This window comes from Gymnodraco acuticeps, unplaced genomic scaffold (assembly GCF_902827175.1).
Source record: "Gymnodraco acuticeps unplaced genomic scaffold, fGymAcu1.1, whole genome shotgun sequence".
Taxonomy (NCBI): Eukaryota; Metazoa; Chordata; class Actinopteri; order Perciformes; family Bathydraconidae; genus Gymnodraco; species Gymnodraco acuticeps.
Genome location: NW_022992339.1, coordinates 359,164 through 377,174, shown reverse-complemented (window position 1 = coordinate 377,174; position 18,011 = coordinate 359,164). Strand labels below are relative to the sequence as shown.

The following is an 18,011-nucleotide window of genomic DNA, read 5'->3' as shown; positions in this document are numbered from 1 at the left end:
GAGTACTTCTTCCACCATTGAAAACAATAGGTGCTTTCACACTGGAGTACTTTTCCCTTTTAGTTCCGATAGTTCCTGGGATTTTGCGTTCACACCAGGGGCGGCGGGTGCTGTAGGCTAGGGTAGGCTAAGCCTTCCCAAATATTTTTGTCACATCCTGGTCAAACTAAAATATAATGTATAATGTTTGTGTCTTTGACATTAGCGCTGCTATGCAGCCACCTGTGCCCTGTACCACGAAGCCAGTTCAACAGACCCTGGATATGCTTGAGTTATCTTAACTAACCCTAACAAACGAGATCTCGCTAAACGGTCCTACGGCGCTGGTTATCAACTCGGTAAATCAAGCCAGGGTTTCTCTCTCCAGCTGAGAACACGTTCACGTGAAAGGGGCGGGGTTAGCTACATTTGACCAATCACAAACAGGGACAAGTGTACTGACAGCGCAGTGTCATACTTCATTAATGAAAAGTAAACTAATATTAGACAAATATGAACTTTAAACATCCATGATGACTTAAACATATAATCCAGGATACAAGCCACATAGTTGCATCTGCAAGTAGAATACAGAACAACTGGTTAAAAAATAAATAAACTACCGAGTGTTTGAAAGCGTACAACAGGTTTATGATATCACTCCCCCATCTAAGACACGAGGGGATCTGACTTTAATTACATTTGACTCGAGTGTTTCGTCAACCTAATGTGTTGCTTAAAATAATACTTCTGCATACAGTATATGTGACACTGTGAGTGTTGCACGGCCAGATACGGCTCAGCTGACTCAGATAAGGACATATATGATATATTATGATATTATATAATCGATGATCTGATTGATGATGTGATGTCAGTGTGATATGAATGATAAGTGCGACACGTCGGCGTCTTCTCTGCATACGGCAGTTTAAACTGCATTTCCTTTTTCCTGTAATATGACTTGATAGATTTCAACTCTGCACACTGAGCTCTGATCGGTCAGCAGGCGGTGCTTTCACTGAGTTGATCTCTTTTCTATAGACGCCGGAGGCGGGCAGCGTCAGGTAAAAAAAGTTTTTTAGCCTTCCCAAACCTGAGCCTCACGCGCCGCCTTTGGTTCACACCAAAAAGAGAACTTAGTTCATGAGAACTTTTCCCACCTTTTCAGTCCCTGCTAGAGAGAAGGTACTTTCCTGGGGAGAAAAAAGTTCCAATTTCTGTTTGGCACGGCTAATTGCAAACCACGCCACTTCAAACATTAAAAGTGGCATCAATATGTTGAGATTATCTATCTGAACAAAACATGTAAGTGTCATAAATGTTTGTCTGTCCACAGATCTAATGCTTCTTAGTTGAAAACAAAAAATAAGATCCCTGTGTCACAAGCGTTCTCTGTTAAATCTGGTCACAATAAAAGGCCAGATCTAAAATGTGTAGTTTTATCACACAGCACAATGCCACGGATGTCTCGAGTTTTGAGGGAGCGTGCAATTGGCATGCTGACAGCAGGAATGTCCACCAGAGCTGTTGCCCGCGAATTGAATGTTCATCTCTCTACCATAAGCCGTCTCCAAAGGCGTTTCAGAGAATTTGGCAGCACATCCAACCGGCCTCACACATTTGTCTGCAGACTTGTCAAAGCATTAATTCATGGTTTTTACTAACCGGTATCAGTATGTAGTTACTTCGGCATCATTTTGAAACGTGTATTACAATTCAATCACGGTAAAATATTGGCATCTACCATAGTATTTGCATGGATATAAGCCCCACCCCCTCTCCAGCGAGTCCTCCTGTTTGAATGATAGGAGTAAACACAGCTGACAGCCGCGGTGAAACTCCAGCGATTAGAGTGATGCGAATATTTCGGGGCTTATCTTCATGTAAATATTATGGTAGATACCAACTACAACAAAATTAACATATTTGACCGTGATTTAATTGTAATACACGTCTCAAAATGATGCCGAAGTAACAACCTACTGATAACGGTTAGTAGAAACCATGAATTAATGCTGTGACAAGTCTGCAGACAGACGGCAGGCGAAAAACCTTTTAAAATGCGTGTTGTCTAAATGGATCCATCAGGCTAAACTAACCTGTAGCTGCTCCGTCCACACTCACAACAACGTCATACAGACATAAATAAACCAAGGACTGTATTCTCCATGACACAGACAGTCTGTGGTTTGTACTTGTTTAACTTTTGTCTAGTTTCTCAACAGATATGAGGAGCTGTGAGCTCTGAGTGCTAACTGCTAACGGCTGATGTTTTGGGACATGTTGATGTGGTGATGGGTTGACAGCATGTTGAGGATAACATCATATGTATATCCGCTGTTAAAAGATTCCCTTAAGATTTCCGTCTCTTCTTCCATTCTTTCCAACTCAGTTTATAATTTGTCCAGAAACAGCTGAATAGTACCAAACAGGAAATAAGTGGCGCTGTCGGGTGCTGACCAATCACGAAGCGCCATTTCTTGACTGGCAGCAAAAACAACCAATCACAGCAGTGCTTCTCTGGCTGGCTCTGTCCAATCACAAACAAGAAGTGTTCTCCCTAAAGGAATACCCTTTCCGTAAAAGTTGACATTTTGAAGTGTTTTGTGAAATGCTGTAGTGTTTTGTGAAATGTTGTTTTGACTTCAGGGCCACCGTACTTTTGTGTACATAAAAAAAGTTTAACACATTCCAACAAATGATTATAAAGATAACAATAACAATGGAAGCTGTGTAACAATGACACTTGTTTGCTCAGATGTAATGGAATAATCAATCAAGTATGAATATGAGGAAACAGAATCTCTGAGCCTACCTGCGGTCCGTCCAGCGGCCTGCTCCGGACCTGGCGCGCCTGCAGCTCCTCGGTCTGGCTGGAGCTGCAGCAGTGGGTGGAGGAGGGGGCCGACCCGTTCACCAGACTCTGCAGGGAGTGGTTCTCCTGGGCCAGCCTCTCCACAAGGGCCCTGGCCTCCTGGAAACGACAGCTGAGAAACTCTCGCTCCCCTCTGGTCCTCTGCTGCCATCCCTCCATCTCCTCACAGCGCTGACGGAGGGCCAGGTTGCTGCGCTGCAGGGCCTCTGGAGGACAGCAGGGGGGAGGGGAAAGGAGAGATACAACGTTTCAACAAAAGCTATAAATCAAGTATGTTGGGGAAATAATTTCCAAGGCCCATAACTTTGACCCAGTGTATCAGCTCATACTGTCCTGACTGAGCACAGGCACCTGTAACCTTGGCTGCTGTGCTCTCAGTGTTTTGTCTCCCTGTTCCTGCCTGTTGGCGTCAGCTGATAGAGGTGTTATCATTCTATCTTGTTATGCACAATGTTGATTATTCTCTCTGAACTAAACACACGGGTCTGGGGTAGAATTCTTCAGAATTGACGTGGCAACTCTACCGTGAAGTCAGAACCTCTGACTCGTGACTTGTTTTGTGAATTCTCCGGCCGAAGCTCCTAAATAAACCATCAGTGTCCCCGTGTCTCTTTTGAGTGGGTGACTCCCACTGCATTGCTACACAGAAGTTTCCCCCACAAAGTACATAGTAATTATATAAATAAGAAAAGCAAATTATTAATAGATTTTTTTAAATTTCAAAACAAAGTTACAAACTACTACTCAAGAATTTCAGGAGTGCAGGGCAACAAATAAATAAAAGCATCCAACTAAAAAGGTACACAAATAATGGAATTTAAAAACGATTACACAATCTTATAATATTAATAGTAATAATAATAATTTTCTGGTGAAAGTACACTGATAAATAAATACAAACAAAACAAAAAGAATCATTTGCATCCACCCGTACACATTTGAATAGTGGAAATGCATCTACCTCTTAGCTGCTGGTTATCTCCCAGCAGCCTGGTCACCACCTCATTGGAGGCCAGCTCCGGGGGGACCCTGAGGGTCCCGCCAATCTCTTCTCCCGGCATGTCCCACTGCATCGGGCCATCAGGCTGTGGCTGCACCATCCCTGTAGAAAAACTACAGATTATTATATATTCATACACACCTCATTAGACCTTTGCTCGAATACCAATGCCTGTGTAGTGTTGAGGCCTCTGGAGTCTCTCTGTCTGTGTGCTTTCCCTTTACACGATTAGACTAGATTGACTTTATTGATCCCGATTTGGGATATGTTTCCATCACAGCAGCATGTGAACAAGGCATTGCACATAATGTGAAAATGAAAAAGAGTAGATAATAAACAAACATAAACATATAATATGAACATCTCAAAATAAAAATAAAACAGAACTAAAAAGTAAAACGTATACATAGTATTGAAAGTGAAAGATACAAATCTGTAGATTATCTCTCTAACACCACGAACGGCCAATTAAAGCTAAGAATAAATAAAAGTAGGATGTTACTCACATTAAGTATGCAAGGAATAGCATATTAAATTAAATATAAATGTAAAAGGTTCTGTGAATGTTTTATAATTGATTAACCCAACTGTTTCCCATAACAACCAGTAGTTGTAGTGTTATGCTTAACCTGACCCCTACCCAGAGGTGGGAGATGTACTCAGATCTGCATTATGTAGAAGTAGACATACCAAATTGTTTACAAGTAAAGGTCCTGTATTAAAAATGTTACTCAAGTAAAAGTACAACAGTTTTGACATCTAAATATACTTACAGTAGGAAAAGTAAAAGTAGTCATTGTGCAGATTGGTCCATTTCAGAATAATATATGTTTTATAATTGTTGATCATTAAAGTGTTCTCAAATCTGGTAAAGGTGGAACTGATTTCAACTAATGTGAATTGAATCCAGGTGTATCTAAAGTATTTATTTAAGTGTTGATCCTATTGTTTATCATTAATCTATATAACTAAAGCTATTCAATGTATTTAGTGGAGTAAAAGTGCACGATTTATCTCATATTGTATTAAACATAATATCTGCTACCCTGAATCACCCCCCACCCGCAGAGAGGGAGGGAACACATGGTGACACGCCACGCCTCACCGTCCGGCGGCATGCTGCAGTTACTTTCTCTTTCAATACCAGCCCTCTCCCAAATCCCTTATGTCTGAGTGGTGGTGGTCCCATCAGGCCGTTCACAGGCTAAGGTATAAAGGCTCGCTCCTGTAGTTTGTCTCTTCCTGCTTTGTGCAGTATAACCTACATACAGGTATCAGTGAGGAGGACAAAAACATTACGTCATACTAATACCATGAGGCAAGAGGTCGACTGAAACACATAGCTTATTTTATATATTTGATTAATTAGCCTAAATAAAACCACCATCAACCTCAACTGCTGACACGACCAGAATCACATTTATATTAGCTTACAATGAGAGCTATAATAAACAATGTTGTTTTATCCCCCGCATTAAGACAGGTCATAAATGTGTCAGTAACTGTTGTCCTGTGCTCTTACCCTCTCTTCTTGTTCAGGGTGTGTGTCCGGGTACCAGGTCAGCAAGCTGTTACTCACATTCAGCCTGTTTGTGAGCGGATCTGTTCAGCCACCGCTGGAAAGCTGGCTGATGCTACAAAGCTAGCGATGCTGCTAATGAGCTAGCTAGGATATTGTAGCAGCCAGAAGCTTCAATGTCTGAGGCAATTGATGACTGGCATAAACAACAAGCTACTTCACCGTAGTGTGTGTCTTCAGAAAGGCATTCTCCCAAGTTGTGTGATGTTATCCTAACACAATGTAGGTGTTTAAGGTCTGTTGAGGTTATCTGTCAAAGCCAGAACGAGTGTTGTTAGCTCAGGAAATACTAATGGTTTATTTACCCCGAGTCCAGCCTCTCAGGCACATTTCCTCTCGACTATGCGTTGGGTTAATAACATAAACTGTATTATTATTGATAACATCATATATTTTGTAGTCACTTAACAGTACAATGTGTCAAATAAACTATTCTTCAAAGGTACAAATATCTGTACATTTTACATTATATGCACAACACATGTTGACATCACGGGTACACACACAAAGTAAAAACAACCAAACTAAACGAAGTACAAATGATAAGAATATAACAATCAAAAATAAAATATTTAACAAATACCATTTTTTTTTTTATTGCCTTATTTTCTTTAACAAATCAAATAATAATGGTGTCATATTGCTGTAATTCCAAGTAAACATGTGGGAAATGTAGTCTTCTTGGGAATTTGAAATGTCCCCCAAAAAATGTATTGCATAAAAAAACATTTCTGTATCCAAAATCATGAATTACATTGACTAAAACCTTGCTGCCCCATCCCACTGAAACTAATCATCTCCCCGAACACATCCGAGACTTCATCAAGGAGCTGACAAAGGCTACTCATCTCTCTTGTTATTTTTCTTATTTTTAGTAGTTTGAAAGCCTTTTCTTAAAACTATGACTGCTGTCACAGCTGCTTGTTCATTAAAATGATCTGTGTATTACAAAAATAAAATGTACTTGTTCCGTTCCGTTGGCAGGTCTGGTCTCGGGGTTATACAACTTGGAATTGAGTGCTGCCTGAGAAGCACTCTAGAGGGCAAAATGAGCACACGGCTCAGGAAATCCCCTTCCTTCTTCCGCAGTGGGAGATGACGTCAGTTGCTGCACCATCATAGCTTCTTGTGCTGATGTGCGTGAAGTGAATAAGCTACATGATGCTCGCTACCCCTGCTGCTGGAGTGGTTTTAATATTAGCTTGGATTTATCCAAGTCACGCTCTTTATTTCCACATAGGAGAGACGGAGAAGAAATGTTTCATAGAAGAAATTCCAGACGAAACAATGGTTATTGGTAAGCTGCTGGGGGCTCGTTAGCTTGACGTGATGCTAGCTAAAGCTAACGCGAACAGCTGGCTCCATCAAAGATGCTTCATTGAAAATGACTGTTGTATCGACCAAAGGTTTTTTTATTTAGTATTTTGTCACAAAAATGACAGTGTAGATTTTGTAAGATTGTGTAAGATGTTGTGGCCTCATAAGTTCTTCTTCGCTTAAAATATCTGGACCAGCCTTAGCTTTAGTTACATCAGAGTTTATATTTCAAATATAAACTAATATTTGCCAGAAGGCACTCGTTTACTTATCACTGACGGATACAGGGTTACTGATAAATAAGAAAAGGGCACCTGCTTGAAGAGAACCCTGATGTATTTATGGTGATCCAAACCCTAGCTAGGAAAGTAGGCTTTTACATTACTAAAAGTAACACTCGCTATAAACAGTGTGACAATTTTGATATTTCTTTGGAAATGTTCTGGCTCTGTTGCATTATGTTGAATTCCCCCATTTACCATGTTAAAGTTATATCCTGCTGTGTACTGGTGCAAAGTGGTCATACTGGATGAGCTGAGCAGTGTGTGTGTTGCTCTACCGGTCTGACAGGAAAGTACAGGACTCAGCTGTGGGACAAGCTGACAGATTCCTTCCTGGCAGCCACGCCCGGCCTGGGGATGCATGTGGAGATCAAGGATCCAGATACTAAGGTAAGCAAAGAGGAGGCGGTGTAATGAGACACTCCCACATACACATACTTCCATTACAATATAATCATTTATTTGACAATTCTCCCAGATCATCCTCTCTCGACAATACGGCTCAGACGGCCGGTTCACCTTCACCTCACACACTCCCGGAGAACATCAGATCTGTTTGCACTCCAACTCCACCAAGATGGCTCTGTTTGCAGGAGGAAAACTGGTATGAGCGCAGTCACTTTATAACCGTTTTAATAATGTACTTCTCACAAATGGTACAACATTACTTTCATGGGGAATAAGATCCTGCATGTTAACTTGTACAAACTTTCAAAAACTGGGCTTAATACATCATTCTGTTTCATAAGGGAGATTGCAAAAAGTCTGGGCCCTGATGTTATCGCGCTCGTTAAACCATCCAGACTAACCAGGTCCTGGTCAGACCAGGTGTTAGGCTTTATTTAACCTCAGATTACAATCGACCTCACAGACTCCCTCCTGCTGCACTGTGGACATTTGAAACACATTTATATTTGATTGGTCTGCATTAAATGCACTGCAAAAAAATAAAGCCTACAAAAACATTTACATGGTGCTGATCTCTAATAGAAAGTAGCATTTTCCTATTTATTTAATATTCCTGCACTCCCCACATGTGTTTCCAGTTATTCTGGCTCATTAGCAGTAAGACTGACAGGGCGCTATTTGTTCCGCCCAACTAGGTGCAACAAAGCTAACAGGAGTGAGGGAGCTGTCAATCAAGCACAGGATGGGTACGCCCACAAGAGTCAGAGTGCAAATACAAACCAAAAAGCAACATTTACCTGATAGAGAAATGTTTTAAGGGCTTCTGTTTTGATACGTTGACTAAATTGTTGTTTACGGCTTAGTTGACGTAGATGTCTTCAGTCGATTTATAATTTAAAAAAAATGCTTTTTAATACTTAATAACTTATTTGCAAGAAACCTATGAATACACCCCTGATATACACAACAATTACAGTGCTATTCATCTGTCAACTAGGTGGTTAGTCATAAAAAAAAATCGTATCAGTGTTAGTTAAATACATACAAACCATGAGAACAAGTTATGTTATATGTGTTATCAGTAAATCCAGAGATATAAACAGGTAACACCAATACTTAAACTCAGCGTTCTGGATATTAAAAGTCGTACTTTCTGCAGAAAAGGTGAATACAATACCAACATGTGTGCATGGTCCACCAGTGCAGATCCAGCAGACTCCTGGAGTGGAGTGCACCAGCTGGGCGTAAAAAAGTAGGGCTTAACTCTAACGTCGGGCTTCCGACGTAGTGATTCGAATTTACACCGAGTGCACCAAGCCTGACTAGTCTCGGGCGTAGCTGCGCCTGGTCTTCTGATGCGCGTCCACGTGAATACACGCGAAACAGTAATTGTTGCCAAGCAACGCCATTTTACCATTTTACAGACTCAGAGGACCGCAGAGAAGAGGGAATTCCCACACCCACAGCGTCAGCGATGACTCAAGGGGAATCCCAAATGGCCACACCCCGAAAGAGAAAGAGGGATTTGTCAGAGCTACAGCGGGAACTGACGGAGAAAGAAATCGTTCGTGTGGAGGTGGAGACCGTCAAATTGAGAGCGGAACACAAACAAATTCTGAATCTGAGCGCAATCAGCACCTGCAAGGTTGGGGAGAGCGCAGCGTTTCGATCTGATCCGTGCTGGAGTTGAGGGGAGATCTCCTCGATTAAATCAAAAAGGGCTTGTCTGCCGAAACGAAACCTCTCCATCAGTTCACTGTCTGAATAGATGTCCAGTGGGTTTGTTCGATCACGGACGACTCTTTCTCTTCTTAATGCCCTTTCATTGTTAAACATGTAAACAAGACGCCCTGCCATCGTTAATATCCTTCTTGCCTGTTTTACGTTACTATGGATACTAGTCTGTCTTTCCGATTTACGCCTGCTCCATACTAGGCGTAAAAGTTACACCCGGGCGCAACGCATACAGGGCTTAAGTCTAAGTGGTGCACTAGTCATAACTTTAGTTTGGTCTTAACCTTCGGTTCTACGTCGGACGTAGAGTTACGCCCAGCTTGTAGCTGGTGCACTCCACTCCAGGGTCCCAGTTCATTGTGATTTTTGTATAGCAGTTATTAAAATCCATACTGATTTTTCCCACAAAATCTCCAGGTCAGTGAGAAGCTAAAAGAGCAATAGTTAGACTTTTAAGCCACATGTGCTCAGGAATTTCCATTTAATCTTTAACTTTTGATTTATTGAGTTTCAATAGTTTCCTACTCATCCTCTTGTTTTGGTGTTGCCATTGTAAGCCTTTAATCATCAGTGATCTTGGAGGAGTTGTCTGAATCTTGAGTTATTTTGAGTTCTCATGATGCAAAATTCGTCTGATGATGAAACTTGAGTTTTTATATTTCTTATAATTCTCACGAAAACAAGTATGTCGATCTGAATGGTGTATTTCCTATGTTGCAGAGGGTGCATCTGGATATTCAGGTGGGAGAACACACCAACAACTACCCTGAGATCGCAGCGAAGGACAAACTGACGGAGCTGCAGCTGAGAGCCCGACAGCTGCTGGACCAGGTGGAGCAGATCCAAAAGGAGCAAAACTACCAGAGGGTCAGTAAAAAAATACTCAGAGTAATGGGATCTACCAGGTTGATGAGGTCAAGAGTGGTACAGAAACTTGGAAATGACTTAGCATTCTACCACTGTCAAGTCAGCTGTTCTATAATATACACTCACTGGCCACTTTATTAGGTACACAACTTCACTAAGTACACAATATATATATATATATATAATATTTATGTTTTTGGTTTGACGCTCAAAATAAGATCTGTGGTTGTTATATTCTACAACATAAAATCTCCCACTGGTGAGTATCTGAAGCGTCGTCGGTTGCTAACAAGTGTTCGAGATACTAAATGAGACTACTGAACATCGTCACACAAACATTAGCAGCTTTTAGCTTAGCGTTGTTGACGTGGAGTCATGTGACCATGATGTAGTTCCTTCATAGCTTAACGTTAGCTTTTTACTTCTGGCGAGCGCATTTAAGCTTAAAAAATCATACAAGTTGTGAAAATATGTGGAGATAATCCTGTTGAACAAAACATGCTGGCATCATCATCATCATCATCATCATGTGTTTGTAACATCTTCATTTCTACAAAATTCTGAAATCCAATGGAAAGCTACTTTCAGTAGAGGGAACCCTCTACTGGTTCCGCCCACAATAATCCCTCTCATACTGTGTGTGGTGTCTCCTGCAGTATCGAGAGGAGCGCTTCCGCATGACCAGTGAGAGCACCAACCAGCGCGTCCTGTGGTGGTCCATCGCTCAGACCCTCATCCTCATCGTCACCGGCATCTGGCAGATGAAGCACCTCAAGAGCTTCTTTGAGGCCAAGAAGCTGGTCTGAGGTGTGTCTGCACCACGCGGCAGCTGGACAGACTCGAGCGGATGGAGGGACGCCCGCCCAGAAACATCCAGGAGGACACATGTTGTTAAGGGAGAGCTGTGGCTGTTAGAGGGGGGGGTTATATGGGGTACTTCTCCACAGTCAGTGCACAGTCTACAGGTGGATGATGCCCCCAGTTAGGAGAAACACACTGGAGTAACTGCACAGAAACAAAGCAATATAGTGCTGGGGAGTCATGTATTCCAGCTGGGGAGTCATGTGTTGTGCAAAGTTAAATGACTGTTTCTGTCAATTGAGTCTGGTAGCATTAGCTAGGACTGTAAGGTCAATTGATGAAAATATAAAACATTTAGCATTTAAAAGAGATGTGTGCTAAGGAGGCTGCCCCTATCCACAGCAGTACATTAGCGTCCTGATGCTGCTCACGTCTGTTTCTCCAAACTGAAGCTAAGACACTGACTGGATATGCACCTCATACAGCCCCCCCTCAAAACATCCTCACTATGCCTTTAATATCAGCCATAAATGCTACGAGCAAACTCACAAAGCAGTTATATATCCTGGGGACTGTGTTGTTATTATTCATTTTTTGGCTATTGTTATTTTTGACACAGAAGCGTCATTTTTCTTTGTTATGTTTATGAGGTCTTACAGGAGTGAGAGACCACAGTGGATATGTAACAATGAAAATGTTTAAGCTGTTGCAAACAAGTTTATTGATATTTTATTTTATGTAGCCCGTTTTCTGTCAATATTGCCTATATTTCTATTTCCATGTTTGATAACGTTCTAACCACAGGCTTTCAGCTGGATTCATTAGGTCGCTGGTAATAATAATATTTCACTGGCCATAATTCCTCACGTGTTAATTTGATATTTATATAACTCTTTTTTAGCATGCATACACAGTATATAAACCCCTGATAAATGGCTTCCAACACACAGTAACACAGCAGCGTTTAGGACGTGTTAATTCATGTTTAAGAAAGCAATCCTGACTGGTGAGTAAACTGAGTTCATCATTAATGAAATATAAATTATTATTAATATTAAAAAAACGTTAATTTATAGTAAAAAAAAACTCACTTGTAAAGCAGATATATACAAATAATACAGTTAATATTTATAAATAAATAATTTTTAGAAATCCCTGGTTTCATATTATGTTTGTTTATATACCAGTGGAGAGTTTCTAATCTGGACATTAATAAACTCTGACAACTCCTTAATATCTGCTTACCTCCAAATAGCCTATATTGTTTATGAATGTGAAATGGAGGGTCAAATTAACACTCCCTGACTGTATATAGTTTTGTTGTCCCTGGAGTTCAGTCTCCTGCACATTGAGCAGGTGTGTAGATAGTTTGTGATACTTGTCTCTTAACAGGATTGACTGTTTGTTGTAAATAACAGCTATTGACCGTCCTGTTGATTTTCTAAAGCCTTTTACACTGATTGAATGTCTTTCCAGTTTGTGTTTCTTCAGTATTTATTGAGCAGTTGTAGCCTGTGTTTCAGAGCTGAGCTTAAGCCAAATGTACTTCTATGTTCTTTCTTTTCTTTTTTACATGCAAAGACTAGATAAGAGTGAAATTCACAAGACGAATTTCGGCCATTAAATTATTTTGTTTATTTATCACTCTTGAAATATTCTTATTTCCCCTGTGGTCACCTCCATGACTTAATAAAGACAATTTGGCCAAACAACTTTCTGTGTTTGATTTTATTAGAGCCACTTTGCCAAATACAAGAAAAATGGCAGAAACGTTCAGCAAAAACATTTATTGCTCATCTTTGACCTCCCAAACAACGCCTCATTAAGACAGCAACCACACGTGAATCATCTTTTAGTTTGATCACTGACAGTAAAAGCACTTTTCATGGAGACAGGACAACACACTGACCTTGTGACAGAATCCACTGCGAATATAGCTGCAGTGTAAAATCCACTGAAAACAGGAACACCACTTTGCATAGATTCACTCGTTCATCTGCAATAACGCAAAAACACAAGACCTACACAAACAAAACTCTTTCTCCAGGTTCGCTCTCGTTCATATCAAGAATAGAGATCTGGAACACCATAAGAAACAATGTGAAACACACAATACTATGTGTCATTAATTATAAAGGGATAAATGATTTATTAAATCAAGTCTTTGTTTCATCTGTACAACAAAAACGGTACATTGTACTGTGTGGGACACACTCTTTCAGAAGTCACATGTTGGACTGGAAAGGTAAAATATCATGACACATTCAAACAAATCTTTACTCATCTTTTCCAGATGTCATCGTGTTTTCTACATTTGTGTCTTTGCCAGTTATCTTGAAGGACGGAAGTTAGAGCACTACAGGTTAGTAACACACAACTTTAAAAAAAAAAAAAAAAAAAAAAGAAGGTAGGCTACAACTAGTTCTTTACTGAATGTCGCTTTTTAATGCTTAAAAGGGTAACAAGGGCACACAAAAAAGTGAAGAGGATTAGGCAATTACACTGTTCAAATTATGCAACCATTTTTGCAATCCAGCTCCACATGGCTGAAATGATGTGCTCCACTGCTCTCCTCAGTGTGGTTCTCTCCTCCAGGACCTCAGAGCGGCTCCTCACGGGTTGGACACGGTCAGGTGCTGCATCTTCTTGGCCGACGCTCTTGGCGGTTTTCTCCGGGCTGGGGGCCGGAGGTTTGGTCGCACTGTTGGGATACTCCCTGTACCCCTAATGAGTGAGATAAGATAACTTAACGGCATTAATCACATTAACAATTAATCCAATAACAGCCATAACTAGGACCTCTCAAAGGCATCTGAACAACCCGGTATCACAGCAAGACGTGAAAATGTGACGATTTACCATGCTGGGAGACGTGAAGATGTCACGATTTCGTCCCCTTCAAACGTGACAGTTACACGGTATTGTTAACATAGCCCAACCAGTGGAGATATAGCCTACCCGGAAATGCCAAGAAAATGCTACCCCGACGGCAGAGTCCTGCATCGGGTCGGGTACCCACGGGTAGGCCTACAGCATTTTCAATAACACTTCCTCAAGAGCGAAATCCAACGTCTGTGAGGCTTTTGGTGTCATCCTAGAGGGAGAAAATAACCAACATCCCATGCTTTTTGAGACAAATATGCAACTGCGTGTGTTAATTGCACGTTTTCACTGCTCATATATATGCGGGTTCGGGTCGGGTTGCAGATCTTGTGCCGACGGGTCGGGTCGGGTTGCGGAAATAATTGGCAATATGTGCGGATAGCGGGGCGGGTTCGGTATTGCACGTTGCGGGGCGGGAGCGGGTCTTGAAAATCAGACCCGTGCAGGACTCTGCCCGACGGTCGGTTGTTATTGTCAATATTAATATAATAATGATTTATTTTTTAATAGTCACACTCGATTACGCCGATTTTCTTGTTGCCCCAGCGGGTCGACACCTCTTTTAGCAGAAACAAAGGCTACATTAATGTATTAAATCGATGTTAATCCATGTGTGTGGATGTGGAATTAACGGACGTGACGTTGTGCGATTGCGTTGCCAGGCAACAGCTTTGGTTCATGTTAATTTACAAACTCTTCAACTAGAACCGTAGTTATATTTAAAAACATTTTAGAAGGCATCACGAAATACTTTAATGTAAATTAAAATGTAAATGTGAAGGAATGTGTGTATAACAAAATACATCCATACAATACCGGAAACAGTCGTAGGCAAGATCCTCAGCTCGGTGATTCGATGGTTTAGCCGCAATACACGTTGGGAAATGGTGTTTATGCGATGTGAAATCCGAAAACATTTTTTTAAAATAAAATAATACTTTATTCCGAGTGTGCTTGCATTTCTCTTTCAAAGTCATCACATAACGGCATTGTAATACACGGTTCGGCTGCATTAAATATTACATATCTGCCGTAGTTCTCTATTTATAGAGCCCTGATGAGAAGACTTATAGACAAACAGGAAGAACTGCCGCCAACACTGAAAACGTGACGTGGATCATAAATATATCAGCAATTAAGCAACATCTTACATTTCTTTTCACACAATGCGTCTCCTTGCAGTATCAACACTAATTCGGCTGACTTTTATATTTGATCCAATTGGTAGATAGGCTGTATTTACACCATTATGGTGCACAACTGATATAAAGGGTTACACGTATTTCCAAGGCACACCGATCATTATAGTTATAAAAAATAAGAAAATCACAGATATGAAATAATTCCAACTCATACTATAGGACAGTAACACAAAAATACAGGTGTGATTTGCAAAATATCCATAAAGAAAAAGTAAATCTGTTAACAGTTCTGTTACATATGGGTGATGAGAGATGTATCCATAGATCTCCTAATGTTGCTCTCAAAGTGCAGCAGATTGATGCTTTTAACTTCAATATTTAAAAACAAATCTTCCCGGGGGAGCATGCCCCCGGACCCCCCCAGAGGAGGTGAGTTCCACCAGCCGCCCACACCCCCTGTCAAATTGTCCCACTCACATTGAGGATACTTCCTACACCCATGCTCTCTCTATTTCTCTCTATATATCTCTCTATCTCTCTCTCAATCTATCTCTCTATCTATAAGGAAATATCTATAAATATTACCCGCTGGCGGATATAGGTATAAATGGCAATTATTTTGGCGAATTTTTCAATCTGACTTCATATAGACAATTTTTAACAACAGAGGGTGCTACATAACACACTTTCGGGAAAAGTCACGGACTGGGAGACATTCATATTTTATTGAAAAAAAGTTACATACACTATATTTATAACCGAAAATAATCATACGGTTTAAAATCGTCAATGTAATGCACGTTAGAGGTTTTGTGTTTAACATGACGTTAGCTAACTCTACCAAAGGTTTTTTCCATTGTTATTTACCATAAGCAATTGTTGACTGTAACGTCTATGCCAACAAACTGTAATTTGTAATGTATTTTACTGTACTTTTAACGGTCAAGTTCTGGCAACCACAGCTGCCCGAATGTTAACGTACATTTTAAGTTTTTTTTTTTTTTTACAGTGTACTTATATCTGTACATTTGTTTGCTTCAAGAAGTGGCTTCAAAAGACAGAAATGCAGGCCACACAACGGAACAATTATGGACATAAACAAGAAAAGAAAAAAACACTTAGGGACATTTTTTTGTAATGTCTTTGTTGTATTTCTTATCATACATATTGTTACTGTTTTTGTTCCCATTTAAATATGTAATACTATTTTAAATCAAATGCACCTGTTTTAGATAATATATTTATTTTGATGTAGGTTCATTTGTAGGTTGGTTGTTTTTTGTATAAATATTATTGTATTGTTACTGTGTATTTTATTATATTAACTAGCTATTTATTGCTATTTATTACATTCAAATACTGTTATGACCACTATACAATGTTTCTATTGTGGTAATTACCAGAATACATGACACAATGAATCTTTGTAATATATTTATGTCCTCTGGTTTAAATAATCATACCAGTGTATATCATACCATATGTATGCGGGTCACCTGGGGGGTATACTACGAAGCGGGATTTTCGCTTAGCCGGCTAACTTCAGGGAAAACTCGGGGTCCTACGAAGCTGGTTCTCTTTTTAGTAGGCTAGATCTCCATGGTAACTTATGCTGTGCGGCTAACCTGGTCGGGACCAGGTTAGGTTGCAGGCTAAGAGCTCAACTCAGTGAAAGCACTGCCTGCTGACCAATCAGAGCTCAGTGTGCGGAGTTTAAAGTGATCAAGTCATATTACAGGAGAAAGGAAATACAGAAAAGCTGCCGTTGCAGGAAAGACGGCCGGCAAAAATCACCGACTGTGTGAACGTGAACATTATTAGAATATCACCTCCCATCTTCAGAGCAATCTGACTATTATAACATTAGCGTTAAGAAAGTTTACTTAAATATCTGCCACAACATAAGTAACCGGATCAAAGTAACATTACGTACAGTCCGCGGCATATCACTTCATAATGTATCATATATTTCCTTATCTGAGTCAGCTGAGCCGTATCTGGCCGTGCAACACTCACAGTGTCACATACTGTATGCAGAAGTATTATTTTAAGCAACAAATTAAGTTGACGAAACACTCGAGACAAATGTAATTAAAGTCAGATCGTGTCTTAGACGGGACAGTGATATCATAAACCTGTTAATGTACGCATTCAAACACTTTTTCTATTACCAGCTGTATTCACCTTGCAGGTGCAGCTATGTGGCTTTTATCCTGGATAAAGTGTTTAAGTCATGGATGTTTAAAGTTTAACGTCTTCATATTTGTCTAATTATATAGTTGACTTTTCATTCAGGAAGTATGACGCTGCGCTGTCAGTATGCTTCTCCATGTTTGTGATTGGTCGAATGCTCCAAATACCACCCCTTTCATGTGAACGTGCACCAACTAGATAGGACACGGCTGGCTTGAGCGATCCACTTGATAACCCGCGTCGTAGTACCGTTTAGCGACAGCGCGTATGTTTTGGATTAGGCCAACCGGCTAACTCAAACATATCCAGGTTACAGTAGGTTGAACCAGCTTCTTAGTACAGGCCTCAGGAATCCTGGTAAGCTTCCAGCATGGTATATTTAATACTATTATTAAACATAAACTGGTGATAGTTGGATGCTGGTGACCAGCATATACCAGCATACCAGCATACCAGCATACAATGCTGGTCACCAGCATTAGAGATGGGAGAGTCCTGATTCATCCGGATCCAGGCCCGGTTCCAGAACAAAATGACTCAGGGTGCATCTGAAATTAGAGAGGGTGCAGTGGTAAAGTGCTATTTTTATAACTGGAGAGTGGACCTAACACCGTCTAAGGGGGTCCTCACCTCCTCTAGGGGGGTCTTATTTTTTTAAATATTGAAGTTAAAAGCATCAATCTGGTGCACTTTGAGAGCAAAATGAAGAGATCTATGTGCTCTTTGCTTGATTCATGCCTTCCCAGTCCCTTATCACGTACAAGAGCATGGCGCCAGTTGTTGTAGCCAGTTGTGGTGAAGGCATCTGACTACTTGAACCGAAATGTCTACATGCATAGCAGAAGATGGCATATTTTTTACATGAATATTCCAGCCAATCTCTGTTTTGAAACCATGAGCTGCAAAATGAGCGCCTTACTGTACAGGCGAGTTGGGTACTTTTTTAAAT

At 40.5% G+C, this 18,011-nt stretch overlaps 2 protein-coding genes across 8 annotated transcripts in view; one reads left to right on the top strand and one right to left on the bottom strand.

Annotated features, from left to right (window-relative positions):
• ikbkg (inhibitor of nuclear factor kappa B kinase regulatory subunit gamma) overlaps positions 1 to 5,743 on the bottom strand; it is a 29,252-nt gene extending 23,509 nt beyond the window's left edge. For all 7 annotated transcript variants that reach the window (XM_034208658.1, XM_034208659.1, XM_034208660.1 and 4 more), the window contains exons 1-3: positions 5,380 to 5,743; positions 3,819 to 3,959; positions 2,798 to 3,063 (exon numbers count right to left, since the gene is read on the bottom strand). In XM_034208658.1, coding sequence (XP_034064549.1) covers positions 2,798 to 3,063; positions 3,819 to 3,957 — 405 coding nt within the window. In that variant the 5' untranslated portion in view covers positions 3,958 to 3,959; positions 5,380 to 5,743. The remainder of the gene's footprint in view (positions 1 to 2,797; positions 3,064 to 3,818; positions 3,960 to 5,379) is intronic.
• A 731-nt stretch (positions 5,744 to 6,474) lies between these two features.
• Positions 6,475 to 12,556, top strand: tmed4 (transmembrane p24 trafficking protein 4). The gene is made up of 5 exons (XM_034208665.1): positions 6,475 to 6,733; positions 7,324 to 7,424; positions 7,513 to 7,638; positions 9,897 to 10,043; positions 10,700 to 12,556. The coding sequence occupies exons 1-5, from the start codon at positions 6,595 to 6,597 to the stop codon at positions 10,847 to 10,849; spliced, it is 663 nt and encodes a 220-aa protein (XP_034064556.1). The 5' UTR covers positions 6,475 to 6,594; the 3' UTR covers positions 10,850 to 12,556.
• Positions 12,557 to 18,011: the final 5,455 nt, after the last annotated feature.